Source organism: Hemitrygon akajei, chromosome 2 (assembly GCF_048418815.1).
Source record: "Hemitrygon akajei chromosome 2, sHemAka1.3, whole genome shotgun sequence".
NCBI lineage: Eukaryota > Metazoa > Chordata > Chondrichthyes > Myliobatiformes > Dasyatidae > Hemitrygon > Hemitrygon akajei.
The window spans coordinates 76,844,895-76,869,052 of record NC_133125.1 but is presented as its reverse complement, the minus strand read 5'-3'; the positions used below and the strand labels follow the sequence as shown (position 1 = coordinate 76,869,052).

General features: G+C 45.1%; 1 protein-coding gene across 1 annotated transcript; it reads left to right on the top strand.

Annotated features, from left to right (window-relative positions):
- The first annotated feature begins 3,401 nt into the window (after positions 1 to 3,401).
- LOC140714259 (uncharacterized) lies at positions 3,402 to 11,594 on the top strand. The gene is made up of 2 exons (XM_073025321.1): positions 3,402 to 3,441; positions 7,992 to 11,594. The coding sequence occupies exon 2, from the start codon at positions 8,448 to 8,450 to the stop codon at positions 11,382 to 11,384; it is 2,937 nt and encodes a 978-aa protein (XP_072881422.1). The 5' UTR covers positions 3,402 to 3,441; positions 7,992 to 8,447; the 3' UTR covers positions 11,385 to 11,594.
- Positions 11,595 to 24,158: the final 12,564 nt, after the last annotated feature.

Genomic DNA, 24,158 nt, shown 5'->3' with positions numbered 1-24,158 from the left:
AAACTTTCCCTTTAGATTGAGTCAATTGGCCCTGGAACATGTGGAAAACATTCTCTATAGAGTGAGTCAATTGGCCCTCCTACATTTCGAGAACATGCTCTTTAGAGTGAGTCAATTGGCCTTACAACACTTAGAAAACTTTTCTGTTTAGAGTGAGTCAATTGGCCCTCCTACATGTAGAAAACATTCTCTTTAGTGAGTCGAATGGCCCTCCTACATGTGGAAAACATTCTCTTTAAAGGGAGTTGATTGGCCCTTCCACATTCAGAGAAATATTCTCTTTAGATTGAGTCGATTGGTCCTCCTACATGTAGAAAACTTTCCCTTTAGAGTGTGTCAATTGACCCTACAACATGTGGAAAACATTCTCGATAGAGTGAGTCAATTGGCCTTCCTACATGAGGAAAGTGTTCTTAGGGTTAGTCGATTGGCCCTCCTACATGTGGAAAACATTCTCATTAGAGTGAGTCGATGGGCCTCCTACATGCAGAAAAGATTTCTCTTTAGAGTGAGTTGATTGGCCCTCCTACATGCGCAGAACAAGCTCTTTAGGGTGCGTCGATTGGCCTTCTTACATGCAGAAAACATGGTGGTTAGGGTGAGTCGATTGGCCCCGCTACATGTGGAGAGCATGCTCTTTCGGGTGAGTCAATTGGCCCTCCTACATGAGGAAAGCATTGATTAGTGTGAATTGATTGGCCCTCCTACATGCAGATAACATTCTCTTTAGATTGAGTCAATTGGCCCTCCTGCATTCAGAAAACATTCTCTTTAGAGTTAGTCGATTGGCCCTCCTACATGTGGAAAACATGCTCTTTAGGGTGAGTCAATTGGCCTTCCTACATGTAGAAAACATTTTTCTTTCGAGTGAGTCAATTGGCCCTCCTACATGTAGAAAACATTCTCTTTAGAGTGAGTCGATTTGCCCTGCTAGATGTGGAAGACATTCTCTTTAGAGTGAGTTGATTGGCCCATCTACATTCAGAAAATATTCTCTTTAGAGTGAGTCGATTGGCCCTCCTACATGTGGAAATCAATCGCTTTCAATTGAGTCGATTGTCCCTCCTACATGTGGAACACAGTCTCTTTCGATTGACTCGATTTGGCCCTTCTATATGTGGAGAATATTCTCTTTAGAGTGAGTCGATTGGCCCTCCTACATGTGGAAAACATTCTCTTTAGATTGAGTCAATTGGCCCTCCTACATTCAGAAAACATTCTCTTTACAGTGAGTCGATTGGCCCTCCTACAAGTGGAAAACCTTCTCTTTGGAGTGAGGCGATTGGCCCTTCTACATACGGAGAACATGCTCGTCAGGGTTAGTCGATTGGCCATCTTACATGCAGAGAACTTGCTCTTTAGGGTGAGTCGATTGCCCTCCTACATGTGGAAAACAGTCTCTTTCGATTGAGACGATTGGCCCTCCTATATGTGGAGAATATTCTCTTTAGAGTGCATCAATTGGCCCTCCTACATTTTGAAAATATTCTCATTAGAAATTTCAGTATGTTCACATGTGCCTTCTGCCTGCTCCGTGGGTGGGACGGGATTCATTCACTCACATGAGCTGTTACAACACTAGCCAGTTCACTCGGGGAGAGGCTATTCACCTTATCCGTGTGTGGGACAGGATTCATTTCGTCACATGAGTTCTTACAACAGCAGCAGGTTCACTCCGGTGAGCAGCTAAACTTGGCTGAGTTCTCTCTGTCTCGCAGTATAGCTTCACACCTGTTCCGAGCGTGGGAAAAGATTCATTCAGTTCACCCACTTTGTGAGGTTCCAGTGAGTTTACAATGCATAGTGGACACTTCTGTCTTGCGTCAAAAATAAATTTACTCAGTCCTCACACCTGCCGAGTCACCGGCAACTTCACGTCAGGGAGGATGTTCAATAAACTCTCTATGAACATTTTAAATATCATGGTGACTGAAGCTAGTTAAAAGTTCATGCGAGACTGTTAATTTTAGATTCTGCAGATATTATGGCTGCTCCTCAGATCTAGGACCGAACCCTGGTCAATGAGCATTGGAGGGGTTTGTTCCACTGATATTAGTCTGAAAATATACTGGTGCTTAATATTGTAGTTCTGTGACAAATAAATAATTTCTATTTCAAATCCTGTGTCTCATGTGCTTCCTCCCTGTCAAACGGCTAATGTATATTAGAGAGGCCGATCAGACCATCTTTTACCTGCTCATGTTCCTATTCCACACCAGAGCTTTCAAATCACTCCCTGCTGTTCCCCACTCACTCACCCCATAATGTTCAAGTTGCAACTGGTCGCCCGTATGTGGATGAAGAGATTTACCTTGAATTTCCTCCATGACTTTCTATAAAATGCAGAGTTTAAAATGTTCACAGAGAGTTTATTGAACATCCTCCCTGACGTGAAGTTGCCGATGACTCAGCAGGTGTGATGACTGAGTAAATTTATTTTTGACGCAAGACAGAAGTGTCCACTATGTATTGTAAACTCACTGGAACCTCACAAAGTGGGTGAACTGAATGAATCTTTTCCCACGCTCGGAACAGGTGTGAAGCTATACTAAGAGACAGGGACAACTCAGCCAAGTTTAGCTGCTCACCGGCGTGAACCTGCTGCTGTTGTAAGAACTCATGTGACGAAATTTACTGGGGTTTTGTCCGAAATATTCCCCATCCCTCACGGCTGTAGGGTAAGGATGAAGTCTTGTGTGGTTAAAATCTGTCTGCTCTGCTCTGTTCAATGCTTTGGGTAATTTTCACTGATTTCGAAGGGCTGTTGCAATCCAATGCTCTCTTCTAAAGCATGACAACAGAATGTTGGGTAACTATTCAATGGAGCAGGAACAAGATGAGGGCTTTGAGGCTCCAGATGTGTTAGAGGCTAGAGTTTACTGGGAGCAAGAGAAGGGAATCAGACCAGGAGGATGAGGCTACAAATGAAAGTTCAGCAACATTTTTGAAACTGATTGACTGAAGAGAGAGTTTTATGTTTGCAAAGTGCTAGAGGAACTCAGTGGGTCAGGCAGCATCTTTGGAGAGGAACTCAGAGTCGATATAATGGTCAGAGACACTTCATCATCTCTAGACAGTTTATTCCTCTGCTGCCTGACCTGCTAAATTCCTGCAGCACCTTGTATGTCACTTTACATTGATTTCCAGCATCTGCTGAATCTCGTGTGTTTTATATTTGCATTTGTAACTGAGTTGGACTTTGTCACACGGATCGCCTATTGACGCTGAATATGCTGTGTTAAAGTTGCTGCCGAGTTTTCTACATAAATACATTTATCAGTGGAAACGATTTTTGCTTTAATGGCACCGTGGATACCCAGAAACCTCCGCGCCTAAGTGTCGGGCGCCCAGCGACCAAATGCGCAGGCGTAAGGGTCACGGATCATCCCGAAAACTGCGCATGCGCTCGGTGGACGACATGCCTGGGAGAATCGGCAGCAGGTAGGAGCGGGGCTGAGGGCGGGGGTTTCATCCACACCGCGACTGAGAGACTGTTGTTGCGAGCTGCGGACAAACCGTGACCCTGCACCCGGGGACATTCCCGGTCCTTTCACCCTCTCTTAGCCCCCACAATTCGTTCCGGGGCCCCGAGGAACTTTCTGCTGATCAGGGGAGGACGTGGCGTCATTTCTGTCCGCATGCGCATCACTGTGTTCGTGATAAACTGACGTCTCGTTCAGAACCAGGTTTAATATCACTAGTGTGTCCCGTGAAATTTGTGGCTTTGCGGCAGCAGTAAAATGCAATACATGCAAGACCTAGAGTTGAGATTTTTGATTGGAGAAAGGCTAACTTTGAGGAGATGCGCAGGGATTTAGAGAGAGTGGATTGGGTCAAGTTGTTTTATGGGAAGGATGTAATAGAGAAATGGAGGTCATTTAAGGGTGAAATTATGAGGGTACAGAATCTTTATGTTCCTGTTAGGTTGAAAGGAAAGGTTAAAGGTTTGAAAGCGCCATGGTTTTCAAGGGATATTAGAAACTTGGTTCGAAAAAAGAGGGATGTCTACAATAGATATAGGAAGCATGGAGTAAAGGAATTGCTCGAGGAATATAAAGAATGTAAAAGGAATCTTAAGAAAGAGATTAGAAAAGCTAAAAGAAGTTACGAGTTTGGTTTGGCAAATAAGGTGGAAGTAAATCCGAAAGGCTTCTACAGTTATATTAAAAGCAAGAGGATAGTGAGGGATAAAATTGGTCCCTTAGAGAATCAGGGTGGTCAGCTATGTGTGGAGCCGAGGGAGATGAGAGAGATTTTGAACGATTTCTTCTCTTCGGTATTCACTAAGGAGAAGGATATTGAATTGGGTAAGGTGTGGGAAACAAGTAAGGAAGTTATGGAACCTATGACAATTAAAGAGGTGGAAGTACTGGCGCTTTTAAGAAATTTAAAAGTGGATAAATCTCCGGGTACTGACAGGATATTCCCCAGGACCTTGAGGGAAGTTTGTGTAGAGATAGCAGGAGCTCTGACGGAGATCTTTCAGATGTCATTAGAAACGGGGATTGTGCCGGAGAATTGGCGTATTGCTCATGTGGTTCCATTGTTTAAAAAGGGTTCTAGAAGTAAGCCTGGCAATTATAGACCTGTCAGTTTGACATCAGTGGCGGGTAAATTAATGGAAAGTATTCTTAGAGATAGTATTTATAATTATCTGGATAGACAGGATCTGATTAGGAGTAGCCAGCATGGATTTGTGCGTGGAAGGTCATGTTTGACAAACCTTATTGAATTTGTTGAAGAAGTTACGAGGAATGTTGACGAGGGTAAGGCAGTGGATGTAGTTCAGCAAGGCCTTTGACAAAGTTCCACATGGAAGGTTAGTTAAGAAGGTTCAGTCGTTAGGTATTAATGCTGGAGTAATAAAATGGATTCAACAGTGGCTAGATGGGAGATGCCAGAGAGTAGTGGTGGATAATTGTTTATCGGGATGGAGGCTGGTGACTAGCAGGGTGCCTCAGGGATCTGTTTTGGGCCCAATGTTGTTTGTAATATACATAAATGATCTGGATGATGGGGTGGTAAATTGGATTAGTAAGTATGCCGATGATACTAAGGTAGGAGGTGTTGTGGATAATGAGGTGGGTTTTCAAAGCTTGCAGGGAGATTTATGCCGGTTAGAAGAATGGGCTGAACGTTGGCAGATGGAGTTTAATGCTGAGAAGTGTGAGGTTCTACATTTTGGCAGGAATAATCCAAATAGAACATACAGGGTAAATGGTAGGGCATTGAGGAATGCAGTGGAACAGAGAGATCTAGGAATAACAGTGCATAGTTCCCTGAAGGTGGAGTCTCATGTAGATAGGGTGGTGAAGAAAGCTTTTGGAACGCTGGCCTTTATAAATCAAAGCATTGAGTACAGAAGTTGGGATGTAATGTTAAAATTGTACAAGGCATTGGTATGGCCAAATTTGGAATATTATGTACAGTTCTGGTCACCGAATTATAGGAAAGATATCAATAAATTAGAAAGAGTGCAGAGACGATTTACTAGGATGTTACCTGGGTTTCAGCACTTAAGTTACAGAGAAAGGTTGAATAAGTTAGGTCTCTATTCATTGGAGCGTAGAAGATTGAGGGGGGATTTGATCGAGGTATTTAAAATTTTGAGAGGGATAGATAGAGTTGACGTGAATAGGCTGTTTCCATTGAGAGTAGGGGAGATTCAAACGAGAGGACATGATTTGAGAGTTAGGGGGCAAAAGTTTAAGGGAAACACGAGGGGGTATTTCCTTACTCAGAGAGTGATAGCTGTGTGGAATGAGCTTCCTGTAGAAGTAGTAGAGGCCAGTTCAGTTGTGTCATTTAAGGTAAAATTGGATAGGTATATGGACAGGAAAGGAGTGGAGGGTTATGGGCTGAGTGCGGGTAGGTGGGACTAGGTGAGATTAAGAGTTCGGCATGGACTAGGAGGGCCGGAGTGGCCTGTTTCCGTGCTGTAATTGTTATGTGGTTATAATAAAGCAGAATTGTCTAAGTATAATACCGAGTATTCTAGGACGTTTTCAACCTTTCACTACTACGGGCGGAAGTTCCCACTTGCTTGAAAAGGGTAACAATTGTACCAGTGCCTAAGAAGAATAATGTGGGCTGCCTTAACGATAATAACCCGGTAGCTTTCACATCAATAGTGAGATTATGCTTTGAGTGGTTGGTATTGACTAGACTGAACTCCTGCCTCAGCAGTGACCTGGACCCATTGCAATTTGCCTATCAACGGGTCACCCTATCAATAGGTTAACGGCAGGTGCAATCTCAGTGACTCTTCACACGGCTTTAGACCACTTGGACAATACAAATACCTACGTCAGGATGTTTATTGACTATAGCTCAGCATTTAATACCATAATTCCTACAGTCCTGATTGAGAAGTTGCAGAACCTGGGCCTCTGTACCTCCCTTTGCAATTGGATCCTCGTCTCCCTAACCAGAAGACCACAATCTGTGCAGATTGGTGATAACATATCCTCCTTGCTGACAATCAATACTGGTGCACCTCAGGGATGTGTGCTTAGCTCACTGCTCTACTCTCTACATGACTGTGTGGCTAGGCATAGCTCAATTACCATCTATAAATTTGCTGGCGATCCAGCCATTGTTGGTAGAATCTCAGGTGGTGATGAGAAGGTGTACAGGAGTGAGATATGCTCCTGGATATGCGTATATGCGTACAGGAGTGTACGAAAGAGCTGATTGTGGACTTCAGGAAGGGTAAGACAAAGAAACACATACCAATCCTCATAGAGGGATCAGAAGTGGAGAGGGTGAGTAACTTCAAGTTCCTGGGTGTCAAGATCTCTGAGGATCTAACCTGTTTGCAACATATTGATGCAGTTATAAAGAAGGCAAGACAGTGACTGTACCTCCTTAGGAGTGTGAAGAGAATTGGGTTGTTAACAAATACACTAAAAATGCACTCCATAGATGTACGGTGGAGAGTATTCTGACAGGCTGCATCACTGTCTGGTATTGGGGGTGTGTGACTACTGCACAGGATGGAAAGAAGCTGCAGAGGGTTGTAAATCTAGTCAGCTGCCTCTTGGACAGTAGCCTACAAAGTAACCAGGACATCTTCAAGGAGCGGTGTCTCAGAAAGGCAGCGTCCATTATTAAGGACCTCCAGCATCCAGGGCATGCCCTTTTCTCACTGTTACCATCAGATAGGAGGTGCAGAAGCCTGAAGGCACACTCTCAGTGGTTCAGGATCAGCTTCTTCCCCTCTGCTATCCGATTCCTTAATGGACATTGAACCTTTGGACACTACCTCACTCTTTTAGTATATAGTATTTTAGTATTTTTTGAACAATTTTTATCTATTCAATATATGCATACTGTAAGTGATTTATTTATTAATTATTACTTTGTTTTTTTTCTTCTGTATTATGTATTGTGTTGAATTGCTGCTGCTAAGTTAACAAATTCACATCACACGCCAGTGATGATACACCTGATTCTCATTCTGAGTTCACCACTGTCCATGTGGGGATCGGGGTCAGAGTGATGAGAAAGTCTCCAGGATCAGCCATGTAATACCATGTGCTCTTTGTAGTGCTTTGGGAGATGACCAGAACTGGAAATAATACAAATGGAGAGACAAACTGAGCCACGTCACAGATTGAAGTCAAACAGGAAAGGCCCGTTCTGATACCGTCAGAAAAACAGTTGGTGAACTGGATGAACAGTCCGGGTGCCTGATCCATGCTCAGTTAGAAGAACAGGAGTTGTTCCTCCAACTTGGGTTGAACCTCTCTGTAACAATGTGGTGTCATTCCTCACCATAGAGATTAAATTTATTTAATCTGAAATGCTGTGCTTCACCCATTGATGACTTTTGTAGATCTTTTTACAGGTGAGATAGATACAACAAAGAATTTGTGTGCAGGGATCTCAAAAAAAAAACCAGCACATCAGTTCTAATGATTCTGACCAGATACTTAAGGACTGACCAGATATTCCCTTTGTAACACCAGTATATGTGTTGTTGGTCCTAGGAGATGAAGACGTCTCTGAGCGCGATCCACTGGAACCGCGGTGCTGAGAACCCACCAGCATTTATTGATCTGTTCCGTCTGCGGGAAGTGATTCATCCAAGCTGATGATACATCAGGAAACCAACGGCAGTGAGAGGTCGATCACTTGCTCTTTGTGGAGGATGGGATTCACTCACTCAGACGATCTGCAGAGACACCAGTGGGCTTACAAGGGACAGAGACTGTTCACTTGTTCCGTGTGTGGGAAGAGATTCACTGGGTAACCTGATCTGCTGACACGTGAGTGAGTTCTCACGGCGGAGAGTCTGTTCACCTGCTCAGATTGTGGGAAGGGATTCATCCCAACGACAGAGACACCAGCGAATACACACAAGAGAGGAGCAATCCACCAAATCAGACTGTGGAATTACTCAGTCATTCCACCTATAGGCATAACTGCCAGTTCATACCGGGAAGATGTTCTCCTGCTCAGTGTGTGGCGGAAGATTCACTCGATCATCTGACCTGTTGACTCACCAGTTAGTTCACACAGAGGTGAGGCCGTTCACTTGCTCGGACTGTGGGAAGGGGTTCAGTCGAACGTCAGACCTGAAACAACACCTGCGAGTTCACACAGGGGAGAGGCCGTTCACCTGTTCAGACTGTGGGAAGGGGTTCAGTCAGTTATCTAATTTACAGGCGCACCAGCGCGTTCACAGCGGGGAGAAGCCGTTCACCTGCTCGGACTGTGGGAAGGGGTTCAGTCAGTTATCTAATTTACAGGCGCACCAGCGCGTTCACAGCGGGGAGAGGCCATTCACCTGCTCGGACTGTGGGAAGGGGTTCAGTCAATTATCTAATTTACAGGCGCACCAGCGCGTTCACACCGGGGAGAGGCCATTCACCTGCTTGGACTGTGGGAAGGGGTTCAGCCAGTTATCTAATTTACTGGCGCATCAGCGCGTTCGCACTGGGGAAAGGCCCTTCACCTGCTCGGACTGCGGTAAGGGGTTCAGTCGAACGTCAGACCTGAAACAACACCTGCGAGTTCACACAGGGGAGAGGCCGTTCACCTGCTCGGAATGTGGGAAGAGGTTCAGTCAGTTATCTAATTTGCAGGCGCACCGGCGTGTTCACACCGGGGAGAGGCCATTCATCTGTTCAGACTGTGGGAAGGGGTTCAGTCAGTTATCTAATTTACTGGCACACCAGCGTGTTCACACCGGGGAGAGACCATTCACCTGTTCAGATTGTGGGAAGGGGTTCAGTCAGTTATCTAATTTACTGGCGCACCAGCATGTTCACACTGGGAACAGGCCCTTCACCTGCTCGGACTGCGGAAAGGGGTTCAGTCGAACGTCAGACCTGAAACAACACCTGGGAGTTCACACGGGGGAGAGGCCGTTCACCTGTTCAGACTGTGGGAAGGGGTTCAGTCAGTTATCTAATTTACAGGCACACCAACTCGTTCACACAGGGGAGAGGCCGTTCACCTGCTCGGAATGTGGGAAGGGTTTCAGTCAGTTATCTAATTTACAGGCGCACCAGCGTGTTCACACCAGGGAGAGGCCGTTCACGTGTTCAGACTGTGGGAAGGGGTTCAGTCAGTTATCTAATTTACAGACGCACCAGCGTGTTCACACTGGGGAGAAGCCGTTCACCTGTTCAGATTGTGGGAAGGGGTTCAGTCAGTTATCTAATTTACTGGCGCACCAGTACATTCACACTGGGGAGAGGCCATTCACCTGCTCAGACTGTGGAAAGGGGTTCAGTCAGTTATCTAATTTACAGATGCACCAGCGCGTTCACACCGGGGAGAGACCGTTTACCTGCTCGGACTGTGGGAAGGGGTTCAGTCACTCTTCCCACCTGAAGCAACACCAGCGAATTCACAGTGGGGAGAGGCCCTTCACCTGCTCAGACTGCGGGAAAAGGTTCAGTCGATCATCAGACCTGAAACAACACCTGCATGTACACACGGGGGAGAGGCCGTTCACCTGTTCAGACTGTGGTAAGGGGTTTAGTCAGTTACCTAATTTACAGGCACACCAGCGCATTCACACCGGGGAGAGGCCGTTCACTTGCTCGTTCTGTGGGAAGGGCTTCAGTCAGTTATCTAATTTACAGGCGCACCAGCGCGTTCACACAGGGGAGAGGCCATTCACATGTTCGGAATGTGGGAAGGGGTTCAGTCAGTTATCTAATCTGCAGGTGCACCACCGCATTCACACCGGGGAGAGGCCGTTCACCTGTTCAGACTGTGGGAAGGGGTTCAGTCAGTTATCTAATCTGCAGGCGCACCAGCTCATTCACACTGGAGAGAGGCCCTTTACCTGCTCAGACTGCAGGAAAGGGTTCAGTCGATCGTCAGACCTGAAGCAACACCAGCGACTTCACACCGGGGTGAGGCCATTCACCTGTTTGGACTGCGGGAAAGGGTTCTGTCGATCATCAGACCTGAAGCAACACCAGCGAGTTCACACCGGAGAGAGGCCGTTCACCTGCTCAGACTGTGGGAAGGGGTTCAGCCAGTTATCTAATTTACTGGCGCACCAGCGTGTTCACACTGGGGAGAGGCCGTTCACCTGCTCAGACTGTGGGAAGGGATTCACTCAATTGTCTCACCTACAGGCACACCAGCGAGTTCACACCGGGGAGAGGCCGTTCACCTGCTCACATTGTGGAAAGGGATTCTCTCAGTTGTGCAACCTTCTGTCGCACTACCAAGTTCACACTGGGGAGCGGCCGTTCACCTGCTCTGAATGTGGGAAGGGATTCTGCCACTCATCTTATCTGAAGACACACCAGCGAGTTCACACTGGAGAGAGGCCATTCATCTGCTCAGAGTGTGGGAAGGGCTTCACTCAGTCATCTCAATTGAAGGTACATCAGCGAGTTCACACTGGGGAGAGGCCGTTCACCTGCTCGGACTGTGGGAAAGGATTCATTCAATTATCTCACCTACAGGCACACCAGCGAGTTCACACTGGGGAGAGGCCGTTCACCTGCTTGGACTGTGGGAAGGGATTCACTCAATTATCTCACCTACAGGCACACCAGCGAGTTCACACCGGGGAGAGGCCGTTCACCTGCTCACATTGTGGAAAGGGATTCTCTCAGTCGTGCAACCTTCTGTCGCACTACCAAGTTCACACTGGGGAGCGGCCGTTCACCTGCTCTGAATGTGGGAAGGGCTTCACTCAGTCATCGCAATTGAAGGTACATCAGCTAGTTCACACTGGGGAGAGGCAGTTGACCTGCTCACATTGTGGGAAGGGATTCACTCAGTTATCTAACTTGTTGGCACACCAGCGAGCTCACTCTGGGGAGTTACCATTCACCTGCTCAGAGTGTGGGAAGGGATTCAATCATTCAGGCAGCTTCCATAAGCACTATGGAGTTCACACTGGGTGAATAGTTTAATAAGCTGCCTGGTGGATATTGAACCAACACAGTTGCTGAATCCAGAGGCAAGCTCACAAGTGACTGTTGTCGAACTCTGCAAGTACTGCTGCTGTTCATCAAACCCAAGTCTGCACCCTGATCACTGAGGATGGGAGGAGTTTCTGCTGATGTTCACATTTAATGGGATTGGAGTTTTTATGATAAATAAATCAGTTCTATTTTAAACTCTGTCTCGAGTACTCAGTGAAACTACAACACTCCCAGCGTACAGTGGGGAGCGAACTCCACCCACCTGGTTCCTACCAGTATGACGGACTGTTTAAATCCAAATCTGTTGTTCACGCCTCGCTCAGTCTGTGTGGTAGGTTCCAAACAGTTACCACTCTGTGGGTGAAGGGATTTGCCTTGAGTTTCCTGCAGACTAAAGAAGACGACGAGCTGACTGTGGTTACTTCTGACATGTTAGTCCCTCAAATCTCTGGACCGAGGATTAATTGTAGTTAAACACCTTATTCCCTGCTCTTATTGCTCATTTTCATCTCTCCTGAGGGCTGTGTCTCACACAGCTGTGTTAGAGCACAACACTGTACTCTAAAGTCTGAAAGCAGAATGCTGAATGTTCAGTGGAGCAAGGTCAGAAACCAGACGAGTCAGCACAGGGCAGAGTTTTGGGCTCTGGGCAGTGGGAGAGGTGAGAGGGAAACAGTGCAGGGGGCGTGGCAAGCAATGACATTAGCAACATTTGGAAGCTAATTGACAGAGAAAAAATTACAACGAATTTGACTGTGAAAGACAATGCCTGTTGATATTCAGTATATTGCTTGTGGAAACTTGTGTTAAACTGGCTAACATGAGGAAATCTGCAGATGCTGGAAATTCACGCAACACACACAAAATGCTGGTGGAACGCAGCAGGCCAGGCAGCATCTATAGGGAGAAGTGCTGTCAACGTTTCTGGTGGAGACCCTTCGTCAGGACTTTTCTTTCTTTCCCTTCAGTTAGCTCTGACGAAGGGTCTCGGCCCGAAACGTCGACAGCGCTTCTCCCTATAGATGCTGCCTGGCCTGCTGCGTTCCACCAGCATTTTGTGTGTGTTAAACTGGCTACTGTGTTCCCATAAAGATATTGTTCAGATTGGTACCAGCAGAGGAGAGGCGAAGCTTGTAAATGCTTCAATGGCACTGTTATTACCGAAAAATCTTTGAGCTTAAGAATGTACAGTCACTGAATGGAGTACGCAGGTGCCTTGTGTACAAAGCTGTGCCAGAAGGAACGTGTGTTCGCTGAACAAGGCTCCAGGAATGGGCACTGGAGCTCCCAGGCCCTGCTGAGGTCTTGCTATTTCAACTTATGGATCTGAGACTCGCACGAAAGATATAATTCCAACTTTATCCAGCATGAAGAACTTCTAATGTATCTTCAATTTAAGTAGATAAACAATTGTCTACCAATTGAAGTGGGACATTAAGTTCAGGTCTGATGATAAGATCTCGCTGATGCCCGTAACTTGGTAGCTAATGGGAATAGTTGAGTCCCAAAGGAAAGAGCTGGATTCAACTTCCAGTGAATTTAAACGTCATTTATAGCTGCACGGGATAAACAAACTCTATGTCAAATTTGATTCCTCAGCAGATCACCTTTGTGAGTTCTTCACCTCAGGATCACAGTGATCACAAAGTCTCCAGGCGTGTAAATACTGTGTGACAGTGGGACAGATCCAGAATTTTTATGTCACAGACATGGACAGATACACAGTGACCCAAATCACAGATAGATTACCGGCAGGATTGTCCCATTATGAAACAGACAGGTAGACAGTCCTGCACCTGTCTCTGGGAAGCACCTTTCATCTCATCTTTCTCGTCTCACCAATTTCACCCCGCTCTGAGAACCTTCCCCATTACTTACAGCCCTCCTGGCCTCGGGTGCCCTCTTCCCCACAATTCCTGCCCTCACCCCATGTCCCTGGAGTTATAAGAATCACCCCTTGTAATAATGATCAGGGTTGCACAGAGAGAATCTGCATTGCCTACAGGTATCTTTATGGTCCCAACAGAAGAACATGTGAACTTGCACTGCCAATAGCTGTGCGCACACCTACTAAGTTTTCCTGACCTTCCATGAACAGAAAAGAAAAGATATTACTAGTTAAAAAGTAGTTTCTGCTGCTGGCCGCACATTCCTCGTCATCCCATTTCGAATCTCTGCGTGTCATGTGTCTCCTCACATCCACGATAGTTGTTCTGCTACAGAGTTACCGCTGGCAGCACATCTGAAGCCTCTACTTTTACATTCATTCCTTACCAATTCAAATATTGCATTCCAGTGTCAGTGTCAGGTCATGAGTCCGACCTTTAACACCTTTTTATTGGCTCTGTTCCAGGCCAGCATCCACTTAATGTTCTATTCCCAGACAGTGACAATCAGTAATTTATGGCTCCTTGTTCTTAATCAGTTTGAATCACGCATACCAGCATGCACCAATCTGCTATATCCAACCAAAGGACACCTGACAAATAACTTCTTATTTGGAAATGATCCCTAGTTAAGCAGATTACCTGAGGTATCATTGTGTCAACTTTAAAACACTGATCAAGCAACTTTAACTGAAAATGGAGAACTCTTCATAAAATGGCAACCTCCTAGGCAAGAACAAAGACAATTGGTCTATCTCCTTCCACTGTCCTTGATTCATTCTTCTTTCACTGATTGATAGACTGAAGGTTTTCTGCGAGCTCTGCAAACCCATTTCCCTTATTCAGCACACCGCACTCTGACTCTATGATCTCTGTGAAGCCCACACCCCTCCACCCTTGCTTGCCTCTGGGACGTACCCCGCATCTCTGGGATCCAGCTTCCCCTACGCCCGTCTCTGGGGAATGTCCTTTTGCTCCTCTTTCCCTGTTCAGACTCTGGAATGCTCCCTCTTCTACCACTCGGTCTCTGAGTTTCCCCCTGACTTGGCAAAGCAGCCTTACCCCAACCTGTTTCTGAGGTGCCCCCTACACCATTATCCTCCACCCCATCTCTACAAAGTTCCTGTTCCACTCGCCACCCGCTTTTCCCACTCCCACTATCTAGGATACCACCTCCACCAACCTGCATCTACCTTGTTTGAAATGACCCCTTCCCGACCATCCTGCCTATCTTCAGGTCATCTCCAGGTCTTTGCGATGTCCCCTCCAGGATGTCTCTGGGACTTCCCATCCACCCTCCCGTCTCTCTGTTCTTCCTGTCTCTGTGTCTCCCCTTTCTGTCTAAGCCCTTCCCTCCTTGATCTCCCATTCTCCAAGTCGTACCCATCCCCCAATGACCTTCCCATTTCATTTCCCTTCAATCACCCTCTAATCCTGCCCCCATCTCCTAGCTGGCAGCTCCCCCTACCATCTCTGAGTCAGCCCTACACTCATCGTCCTCTCCGTGGGTTATCACTCATCACTTCCTCTTGGGTCATCAAATCTCTCTCTACCCCACCTCAGCAATGCCACAATGTGCCAACCCCCAACTCTGGGAGCACCTCTAACCCTTCTCCACATATAACCATATAACATTTACAGCACGGAAACAGACCATCGCAGCCCTTCTAGTCCGTGCCAAACGCTTAATCTCACCTAGTCCCACTGACCTGCACTCAGCCCATAACCCTCCATTCCTTTCCTGTCCATGTACCTGTCCAATTTTACTTTAAATGACAATATCGAACCTGCCTCTACCACTTCTGCTGGAAGCTCGTTCCACACAGCTCCGACTCTCTGAGTGAAGAAGTTCCCCCTCGTGTTACCCCTAAACTTTTGCCCCTTAACTCTCAACTCATGTCCTCTTGTTTGAATCTCCCTTACTCTCAATGGAAAAAGCCTATCCACGTCAACTCTATCTATTCCTTCTTAATTTTAAATAGCTCTATCAAGTCCCCCCTCAACCTTCTACGCTCCAAAGAATGAAGACCTAACTTGTTCAACCTTTCTCTGTAACTTAGGTGATGAAACCCAGGTAACCCCAGGTTCTGGTAAACCTTCTCTGTGCTCTCTCTATTTTGTTGACATTTTTCCTATAATTCAGTGACCAGAACTCTACACAATACTCTAAATTTGGCCTTACCAATGCCTTGTACAATTTTCACATGACATCCCAACTCCTATACTCAATGCTCTGATTTATAAAGCCAGCATACCAAAAACTTCCTTCAACACCCTATCCACATGAGATTCCACCTACAGGGAACTATGCACCATTATTCCTAGATCACTCTGTTCTACTGCATTCTTCAATGCCCTACCATGTATGTTCTATTTTGATTAGTCCTACCAATATCTAGCACCTCACACTTATCAGCATTAAACTCCATCTGCCATCTTTCAGCCCACTCTTCTAACTGGCCTAAATCTCTGCAAGCTTTGAAAACTTGCTTCATTGTCCACAACGCCACCTTAGATATATCTTAGTATCATCTGCATACTTACTAATCCAGTTTACCACCCCACCGTCCAGATCATTAATGTATTTGACAAACAACATTGGACCCAATACAGATCCCTGAGAAACACCACTAGTCACCGACCTCCAACCTGCCAAACAGTTATTCACCACTACTCTCTGGCATCTCCCATCAAGCCACTGTTCAATCCATTTTACTACTTGAATATTAATACCTAACAATTGAACCTTCCTAACTAGCCTTCCGTGTGGAACCTTGTCAGAGGCCTTACTGAAGTCCATATAGACATCAACTGCTTTACCCTCGTCAACTTTCCTAGTAACCTCTTCAAAAAATTCAATAAGATTTGTCAAACATGACCTTCCACGCACAATCCATGTTGACTGTTCCTAATCAAGACCCTGTCTATCCAGATAATTATATCTACCATCTCTAAGAATACTTTCCATTAATTTACCCATCAATGACATCAAACCTACAGGCCTATAATTACTAGTTTTACTCTTAGAACTCTTTTTAAACAATGGAACCTCATGAGCAATACGCCAATCCTCTGGCACCATTTCCGTTACAATGGCATTTGAAATATTTCTGCCTGGCCCCTACTATTTCTACACTAACTTCCCTCAAGGTCCTAGGGAATATCCTGTCAGGATCCGAAGATTTATCCACTTTTATATTCCTTGAAAGCGCCAGTACTACCTCTTCTTTAATTATCATAGTTTCCATAACTTCCCTACTTGTTTCCCTTACCTTACACAATTCAATATCCTTCTCCTTAGTGAATATCGAAGAAAAGAAATTGTTCAAAATCTCCCCCATCTTTTTTGGCTCCACACATAGCTGTTCACTATGATTCTCTAAGGGACCAAATTTATTCCTCACTATCCTTTTGCTATCAATATAACTGTAGAAACCCTTTGGATTTATTTTCACCTTCCTTGCCAAAGCAACCTTGTATCTTCTTTTAGCTTTTCTAATTTCTTTCTTTAGATTCGTTTTCCGTTTATATTCCTCGAGCACCTCATTTACTCCATGCTGCCTATATATATTGTAGATATCTCTTTTTTCTGAACCAAGTTTCCAATATCCCTTGAAAACCATGGCTCTCTCAAACTTTTAACCTTTCCTTTCAACATAACAGGAACATAAAGAACCGTCAACATTTTACATTTAAATGGCCTCCATTTCTCTATTACATCCTTCCCATAAAACAAATTGTCCCAATCCACTCCTTCTAAATCCTTTCGCATCTCCTCAAAGTTAACCTTTCTCCAATCAAAAATCTCAACCCTGGGTCCAGTCCCATCCTTCTCTATAATTATATTGAAACTAATGGCATTGTGATCACTGGACCCGAAGTGCTCCCCAACACATACCTCTGTCACCTGACCTATCTCATTCCCTAACAGGAGGTCAAACAGTCTTTGAAACATACTCTTCCCATTCACTGGGACTCTTCCTACTGCCACTTCCTCCTGTTCACCTGTAAGACTAAGGAATTGATTGCAGACTTCGGGAAGGGGAAGTCAGGGGACACACCATTACATGTCAAGTGGTCATTTGTGGAAAGGGTGAACAATTTTAAGTTCTTGTGTGTCAACATCTTTCAGATCAAAAAGATGCATTTACAGGAGCAATATTTCATTTAGAGTTTGAGAAGATTTATAGAAGACCATAAGATGTAGAGCAGATTTAGGCCATTTGGCATATCTTATTTCATCATGGCTGTTACAATTTTCCTCTCAGCTCCAGTCTGCTGCCGTGATGCTCTGACTCATCAAGAATCTATCAATCTCTGACTTAAGTATACATAAAGACTTGGCCTCCACAGCTGGCTGTGTCCACGAATTCTACAAATTCATCACTCTCTGGCTAAAGAAATTCCTTCGCATCTCTCCTCTAAAAGGGCACCGCCCTATTTGGAGGCTGTGGTCTTAGACCCTCCCACTGTAGGAAACATCCTCATCATGCCCACTCTTTCAATGCCTTTTACCATTGACACCCAGGAACATGAAACTGTTCACCCTTTCCACGTCTGATCCTTCGATGTGTAGTGGTATCTGTCCCCTGACTTCCCCTTCCTGAATTCCACAAATAATTTCTTTGTCTTGCAGATGAACAAGAAGAAACGAGGGTAGGAAGCATCGCTGTCAATGTCACACCAAAGACTCTTACAGATTTCTACAGATGTGCCGTGGAGAGCATTCTAACTGGTTGCATCACCGTCTGGTAGGGAGACGCCACTGCACAGGATCGGAAAAAACTGCAGCAATTGTAAACTCAGAAAGCTCCGCCCTGAGCACCAGCCTCTCCAGTATCAAGGACACCATCAAAGGCTGGATCCGTCCTTGGCTACCACCTGACCTCTTTTGAATTAGTGGAGGAAAGGAGGTCCCTAAGCAAACTGTTATCCATTATGCACAATCATGCACATCCTCTCTATGACCTACTGAATAAGCAGCGGAGCACCCTTTCAAACAGGTTCAATCAGCTCAGCAGTCACAGGATCATTACAGAAAATCTTCCCTACCAAATGCAATAAGGATAGACAACAGTTCATCTCTGTGCAACAGAACACACATCATGCTACAGTAGTCTCTGTTTTATTATTTCCTATATTATTATTGCACATTAGTAAATTATTATCGTGTTTAATATTTTTCTGTACTTTATTATTAGTTAAATTTGTACACTGCTAAGTGCATTTTTAACTGTTGCTGTCGTAATGAAAGAATTTTCCACTCAGGATCAATAAAGTACTTATTACTATTATTATTGAAATACAATGCCTCAGGAGCATCCATCATTAAGGATTCACATCACCCAGGACGTGCCGACTTCTCATTGATAGGGTACTAGAGCCTAAAGGCAAACACTCAATATTACAGGAACAGCTTTTGTTCCACTGCCTTCTAAACGGCTTCTAAATGGACAATAAAACCATGTACACTTCTTCAGTACTTTCCAATCTCTTTTCCTTTAGTTTTTGTAATTTATTGTTATTATCCTGTATTGCACTGTACAGCTGCCACAAAACGACAAACTTCACAGCTTCTGCCAGTGATATAAAACCTGATCCTGATAGCGGATCGATTCCGGACAGTTTCAAAGCTCATCCATTTCTCAAATGTGACAGAACCTGCCTCCGGCACCTCCTCAGGCAGTGTGAGGTGGAAATCTCTTCCTCAGATCCCTCTAAACCACTGACTCCTGTTTAAGTCTATGCATCCAGTCTCAGAAACCTGTGCCTTAGGTACATGGCTTCACTGAGGCCTTAATGAGATTCAGCATGGTGGGCAGCCGTGGAAAGTCTGATCACATGGGATCCAGGCGGAGCTGGCTAATCGGATACACCATTGGCTTGATGGTATGAATCAGAAGGTGATGTTGGAAAGCTGTTTCTTGGTTTTGAGACCCGTGACTGGTTGTATTACCCAGGGGCTCAGTGTTAGGTCCATTATTGTTGTAGAGGACAACCAGCAATTTGAATGACAATATACAAGGTCCGTTGGTAAGTTTTCAGCAAGTTTGTTGAAACAATTACTTTTATTTAAAAGGTAGTAAGTACAAACATTCCCCACACCTATCCTCACCCCTCCATCTTCCCCCACACAATACACATCACTGGGACCTTAACGGATAGAGGGATTTCTTGGTCGTGGGGGTTTCTGGGTAGAGAGGCAGCCGTAGGTACATCTCTAGGTGGAGTGACAGGGTATGAAAGTGATGGATCTGTTAGACACTGCCGAGCTCCAGCGATCTAAACCCAAAGATTAGGAAGTCGATACAAAACTATAGTGACACGCACAAAATGCTAAGAAACTCATCAGGCCAGGCAACATCTTTGGAAAATGAGTAAACATTCGATGCTTCAGACCCTTCATCAGGACTAGAAAAAAAAGATGAAAAGTCAGAGTAAGAAGGTAGGAGAGGATAGAAGACCATGGAAGAAAGGGAAGGGGGAGAAGTGCCACAGGGAGGTGATGGGCAGGTAAGGAGATAGGATGAGAAGGAAACAGGAACGGGGAATGGTGAACGGGGGCATCAAGTTAAAGGATACAACGTTATATTGACGACTGCATTGCTGCTGCTTCCTGCACCTATTCTCTTCAACTTTGCCTCCAACTTCCACTCTGCCTTCAAACTTACCTTATCTATTTCCTACATCACCCTTCCCATTCTCGATCTCTCTATCTATTGATATATTTTTTAAAACCCACTGAATCCCACAGCTACCTAGACTATACTTCTTCCCACCCTATCCCTTGTAAAAGTGCCACCCATTTCTCACATGTTCCACTGTCTCCGCCAGGTTGAGGCTTCTCATTCCAGGATACTGAGGTCCTCGTTCTTCAAAGAAATGGGCTTTCCTTCCTCCACCATAAGCACAGCCCTCACCAGCATCTCTTCCATGTTGGGCACGTTTTCCCTCAATCCACACCAGGGACAGAGCTCCTCCTGTCCTCACCTACCGCCTCACCAGCCTTTACATCCAGCATATAATTCTCCGTAATTTCCTCCCGCTCCAAAAGGATCCACCACCAAGCAAATCTTTCCATTCCTCTTCCCCTCCCCGAACAATTTTCCACTTTCAATAAACAATAGGTGGAGTAATAAGCCATTCGGCCCTTTGAGCCAGCACCGCCATTCACTGTGATCATGGCTGATCATCCACAATCAGTACCCCGTTCCTGCCTTCTCCCCATATCCCTTGACTCCGCTATCTTTAAGAGCTCTATCTAACTCTTTCTTGAAAGCATCCGGAAAATTGGCCTCCACTGCCTTCTGAGGCAAAGCATTCCACAGATCCACAGCTCTCTGGGTGAAAACGTTTTTCATCAACTCCGTTCTAAATGGCCTACTACTTATTCTTAAACTGTGGCCTTTGGTTCTGGACTCCCCCAACATCAGGAACATGTTTCCTGCCTCTAGCATGTCCAATCCCTTAATAATCTTACATGTTTCAATCAGATCCCCTCTCATCCTTCTAAATTCCAGTGGATACAAGCCCAGTCGCTCCAATCTTTCAACATATGACAGTCCCACCATCCCGGTCTTGCCATGCATCTGCCCAGTCACCTAACCTGTCCAAGTCACCCTGCATTCTCATAATATCCTCCTCACTTTTCACACTGCCACCCAGCTCTGTATCATCTGCAAATTTGCTAACATTACTTTTAATCCCTTCATCTAAATCATTAATGTGTATTGTAAATAACTGCAGCCCAGCACCGAGCCTTGCGGTACCCCACCAGTCACTGCCTGCCGTTCTGAAAGGGATCCGTTAATCCCTACTCTTTGTTTCTTGTCTGCCAACCAGTTTTCTATCCAAGTCAGTACCCTTCCCCCAATACCATGTGCTCTAATTTTGCCCACTAATCTCCTATATGGGACCTTATCAAATGCTCTCACTTGTCCATTTTCATCGTTACATCCTCAAAAAAATCCAGAAAATTAATCAAGCATGATTTCCCCTTCGTAAATCCATGCTGACTCGTACCGATTCTGTTACTGCTATCCAAATGTGCCGCTATTTCATCTTTTATAATTGACTCCAGCATCTTCCTCACCACTGATGTCAGGCTGACTGGTCTATAATTCCCTGTTTTCTCTCTGCCTCTTGTCTTAAAAAGTGGGATAACATTAGCTATCCTCCAATCCACAGAAACTGATCCTGAATCTATAGAACATTGGAAAATGATTACCAATGCGTCCACGATTTCTAGAGCCACCTCCTTAAGTACCCTGGGATGCAGACCATCAGGCCCTGGGGATTTATCAGCCTTCAGTCCCAACAGTCTACCCAACACCATTTTCTGCCTAATGTGAATTTTCTTCAGTTCTTCCGTTACCCAAGGTCCTCTGGCCACTATTATATCTGGGAGATTATTTGTGTCTTCCCTAGTGAACACAGATCCAAAGTACCTGTACAGTTCGTCTGCCATTTCCTTGTTCCCCATAATAAATTCATCCGTTTCTATCTTCAAGGGCCCAACTTTGGTCTTAACTAATTTTTCCCTCTTCACATGCCTAAAGAAGCTTTTACTATCATCCTTTATATTCTTGGCTTTATATTCGTACCTCATCTTTTATCCCCGTATTGCCTTTTTAGTTATCTTACTTACTTATTTTACTTTATTGTCAACAAATAATTGATACTAGAGCATACAATCATCACAGCGATATTTGATTCTGCGCTTTGTGCTCCCTGGAGTACAAATCGAAGTAAATATAATAAAAATTTAAATTATAAATCATAATTAGAAAATAGACAAGGGAAAGTAAAGTAGTGCAAGTCAGGTCCGGATATTTGGAAAGTACGGCCCAGATCCGGGTCAGGATCCGTTCAACAGTCTTATCACAGTTGGAAAGAAGCTGTTCCCAAATCTGGCCATATGAATCTTCAAGCTCCTGAACCTTCTCCTGGAGGGAAGAGGGACAAAAAGTGTGTTGGCTGGGTGGGTCGTGTCCGTGATTATCCTGGCAGCACTGCTCCAACAGCGTGCGGTGTAAAGTGAGTCCAAGGATGGCAGATTGGCTTGTGTGATGTGCTGGGCTATGTTCACGATCTTCTGCAGCTTCTTTCGGTCTTGGACAGGACAACTTCCAGACCAGGTTGTGATGCACCCTAGAAGAATGTTTTTACGGTGCATCAATAACAATTAGTGAGAGTTTTAGGGTACAGGTCAAATTTCTTCAGCTTTCTCAGGAAGTAAAGGCGCCGGTGGGCCTTCTTGGCAGTGGACTACGCTTAGTTAGACCAAGTCAGGTCATTTGTGATATTCACACCGAGGAACTTAAAGCTTTTGACCTGTTCCACCTGCGCACCACCGATGTAGATGGTGCGGTCCGCTACTCCTTCTGAAGTCAACAACCAATTCCTTCTTCTTGCTGATGTTGAGGGATAGATTATTGTCTTCGCACCATGCCACCAGGTTCTTAATTTCATTTCTGTACTCTGACTCATCATTACCCAAGATACGACCTACAATTGTGGTGTCATCAGCAAACTTATATATTGAGTTCGATGGACACTTGGCTACACAATCATGGGTGTACAGTGGGTACAGCAGGGTGCTGCGTACACAGCTTTGTGGGGCACCGGTGCTGAGAGTGATTGTAGAGGAGAGCTTGCCCCTATTTTTACAGCCTGGGTCCTGTCTGTGAGGAAGCTGAAGATCCAGCTGCAGATCAGAGTGCTAAGACCCAGGTTCCAGAGTTTAGGAATCAGTTTATTTGGAATGATGGTATTAAAGGCAGAGCTGTAGTCAATCTTCTGTTGCTCTTTAAAAGTGCCCCAGTCCTCTGGTTTCCCGCTCATCTTTGCTATGTTATACTTCTTCTCTCTTATTTTTATACTCTCCTTGACTTCCCATGGCAGCCACTGTCGCCCCTTACTTTCCTTAGAATCTTCCTTCCTCTTTGGAATGAACTGATCCTGCACCTTCTGTATTATTCCCAGAAATATCTGTCATTGTTGTTCCACTGTCATCCCTGCTTGGGAATCTTTCCAGTCAACTTTGCCAGCTCCTCCCTCATGGCTCCATAGTCCCCCTTCTTCAACTGTAATACTGACACTTCCGATTTTCCTTTCTCCCTCTCAAATTGTAGATTAAAACTTATCATATTATGCTCACTACCTCCTAATGGCTCCTTTACCTCGAGTTCCCTTATTAAATCCGATTCATTACACAACATTAAATCCAGAATTACATTCTCCCTGGTAGGCTCCACTATATATCCATCTCGGAGGCACTCCACAAACTCCCTTTTTTAGGGTCCAGTACCAATCTGATTTTCCCAGTCTACCTGCATGCTGAAATCCCCCATAACAACCGTAGCATTACCTTTGCGACATGCCAATTTTAACTCTTGATTTAACTTGTACCCTATATCCAGGCTACTGCCTGGGGGCCTCTAGATAACTCCTATTAATGTCTTTTTACCCTTACAATTCCTCAGTTCTATCCATACTGACTTTACATCTCCAGATTCTATGTCACCCCTCGCACGGGACTGAATTTCATTCCTCACCAACAGAGCCACCCAACACCCTCTGCCCACCTGTCTGTCCTTTCGATAGGACATATACCCTTGAATATTCAATTCCCAGCCCTGGTTCTCTTGCAGCCATGTCTCTGTTCCTACAACATCATACTTGCCAATTTCCAACTGACCCTCAAGCTCATCCAGTTTCTTTCTTATACTTCGTGCATTCATATATAATACTTTCAATCCATTACTCCCCTCATCTTTCACATCGATTCCTATTGCACTTGGCCATACTCTCCGATCCCTTCCTGAGCTTTCTGCCCTGCTAATTCTGTCGTCTTTCTTAACTTTTC

Bases quoted from the DNA above. Each gene is read 5' to 3' on its own strand.
- LOC140714259 (XM_073025321.1), top strand. From the start codon at position 8,448: ATGTTCTCCTGCTCAGTGTGTGGCGGAAGATTCACTCGATCATCTGAC.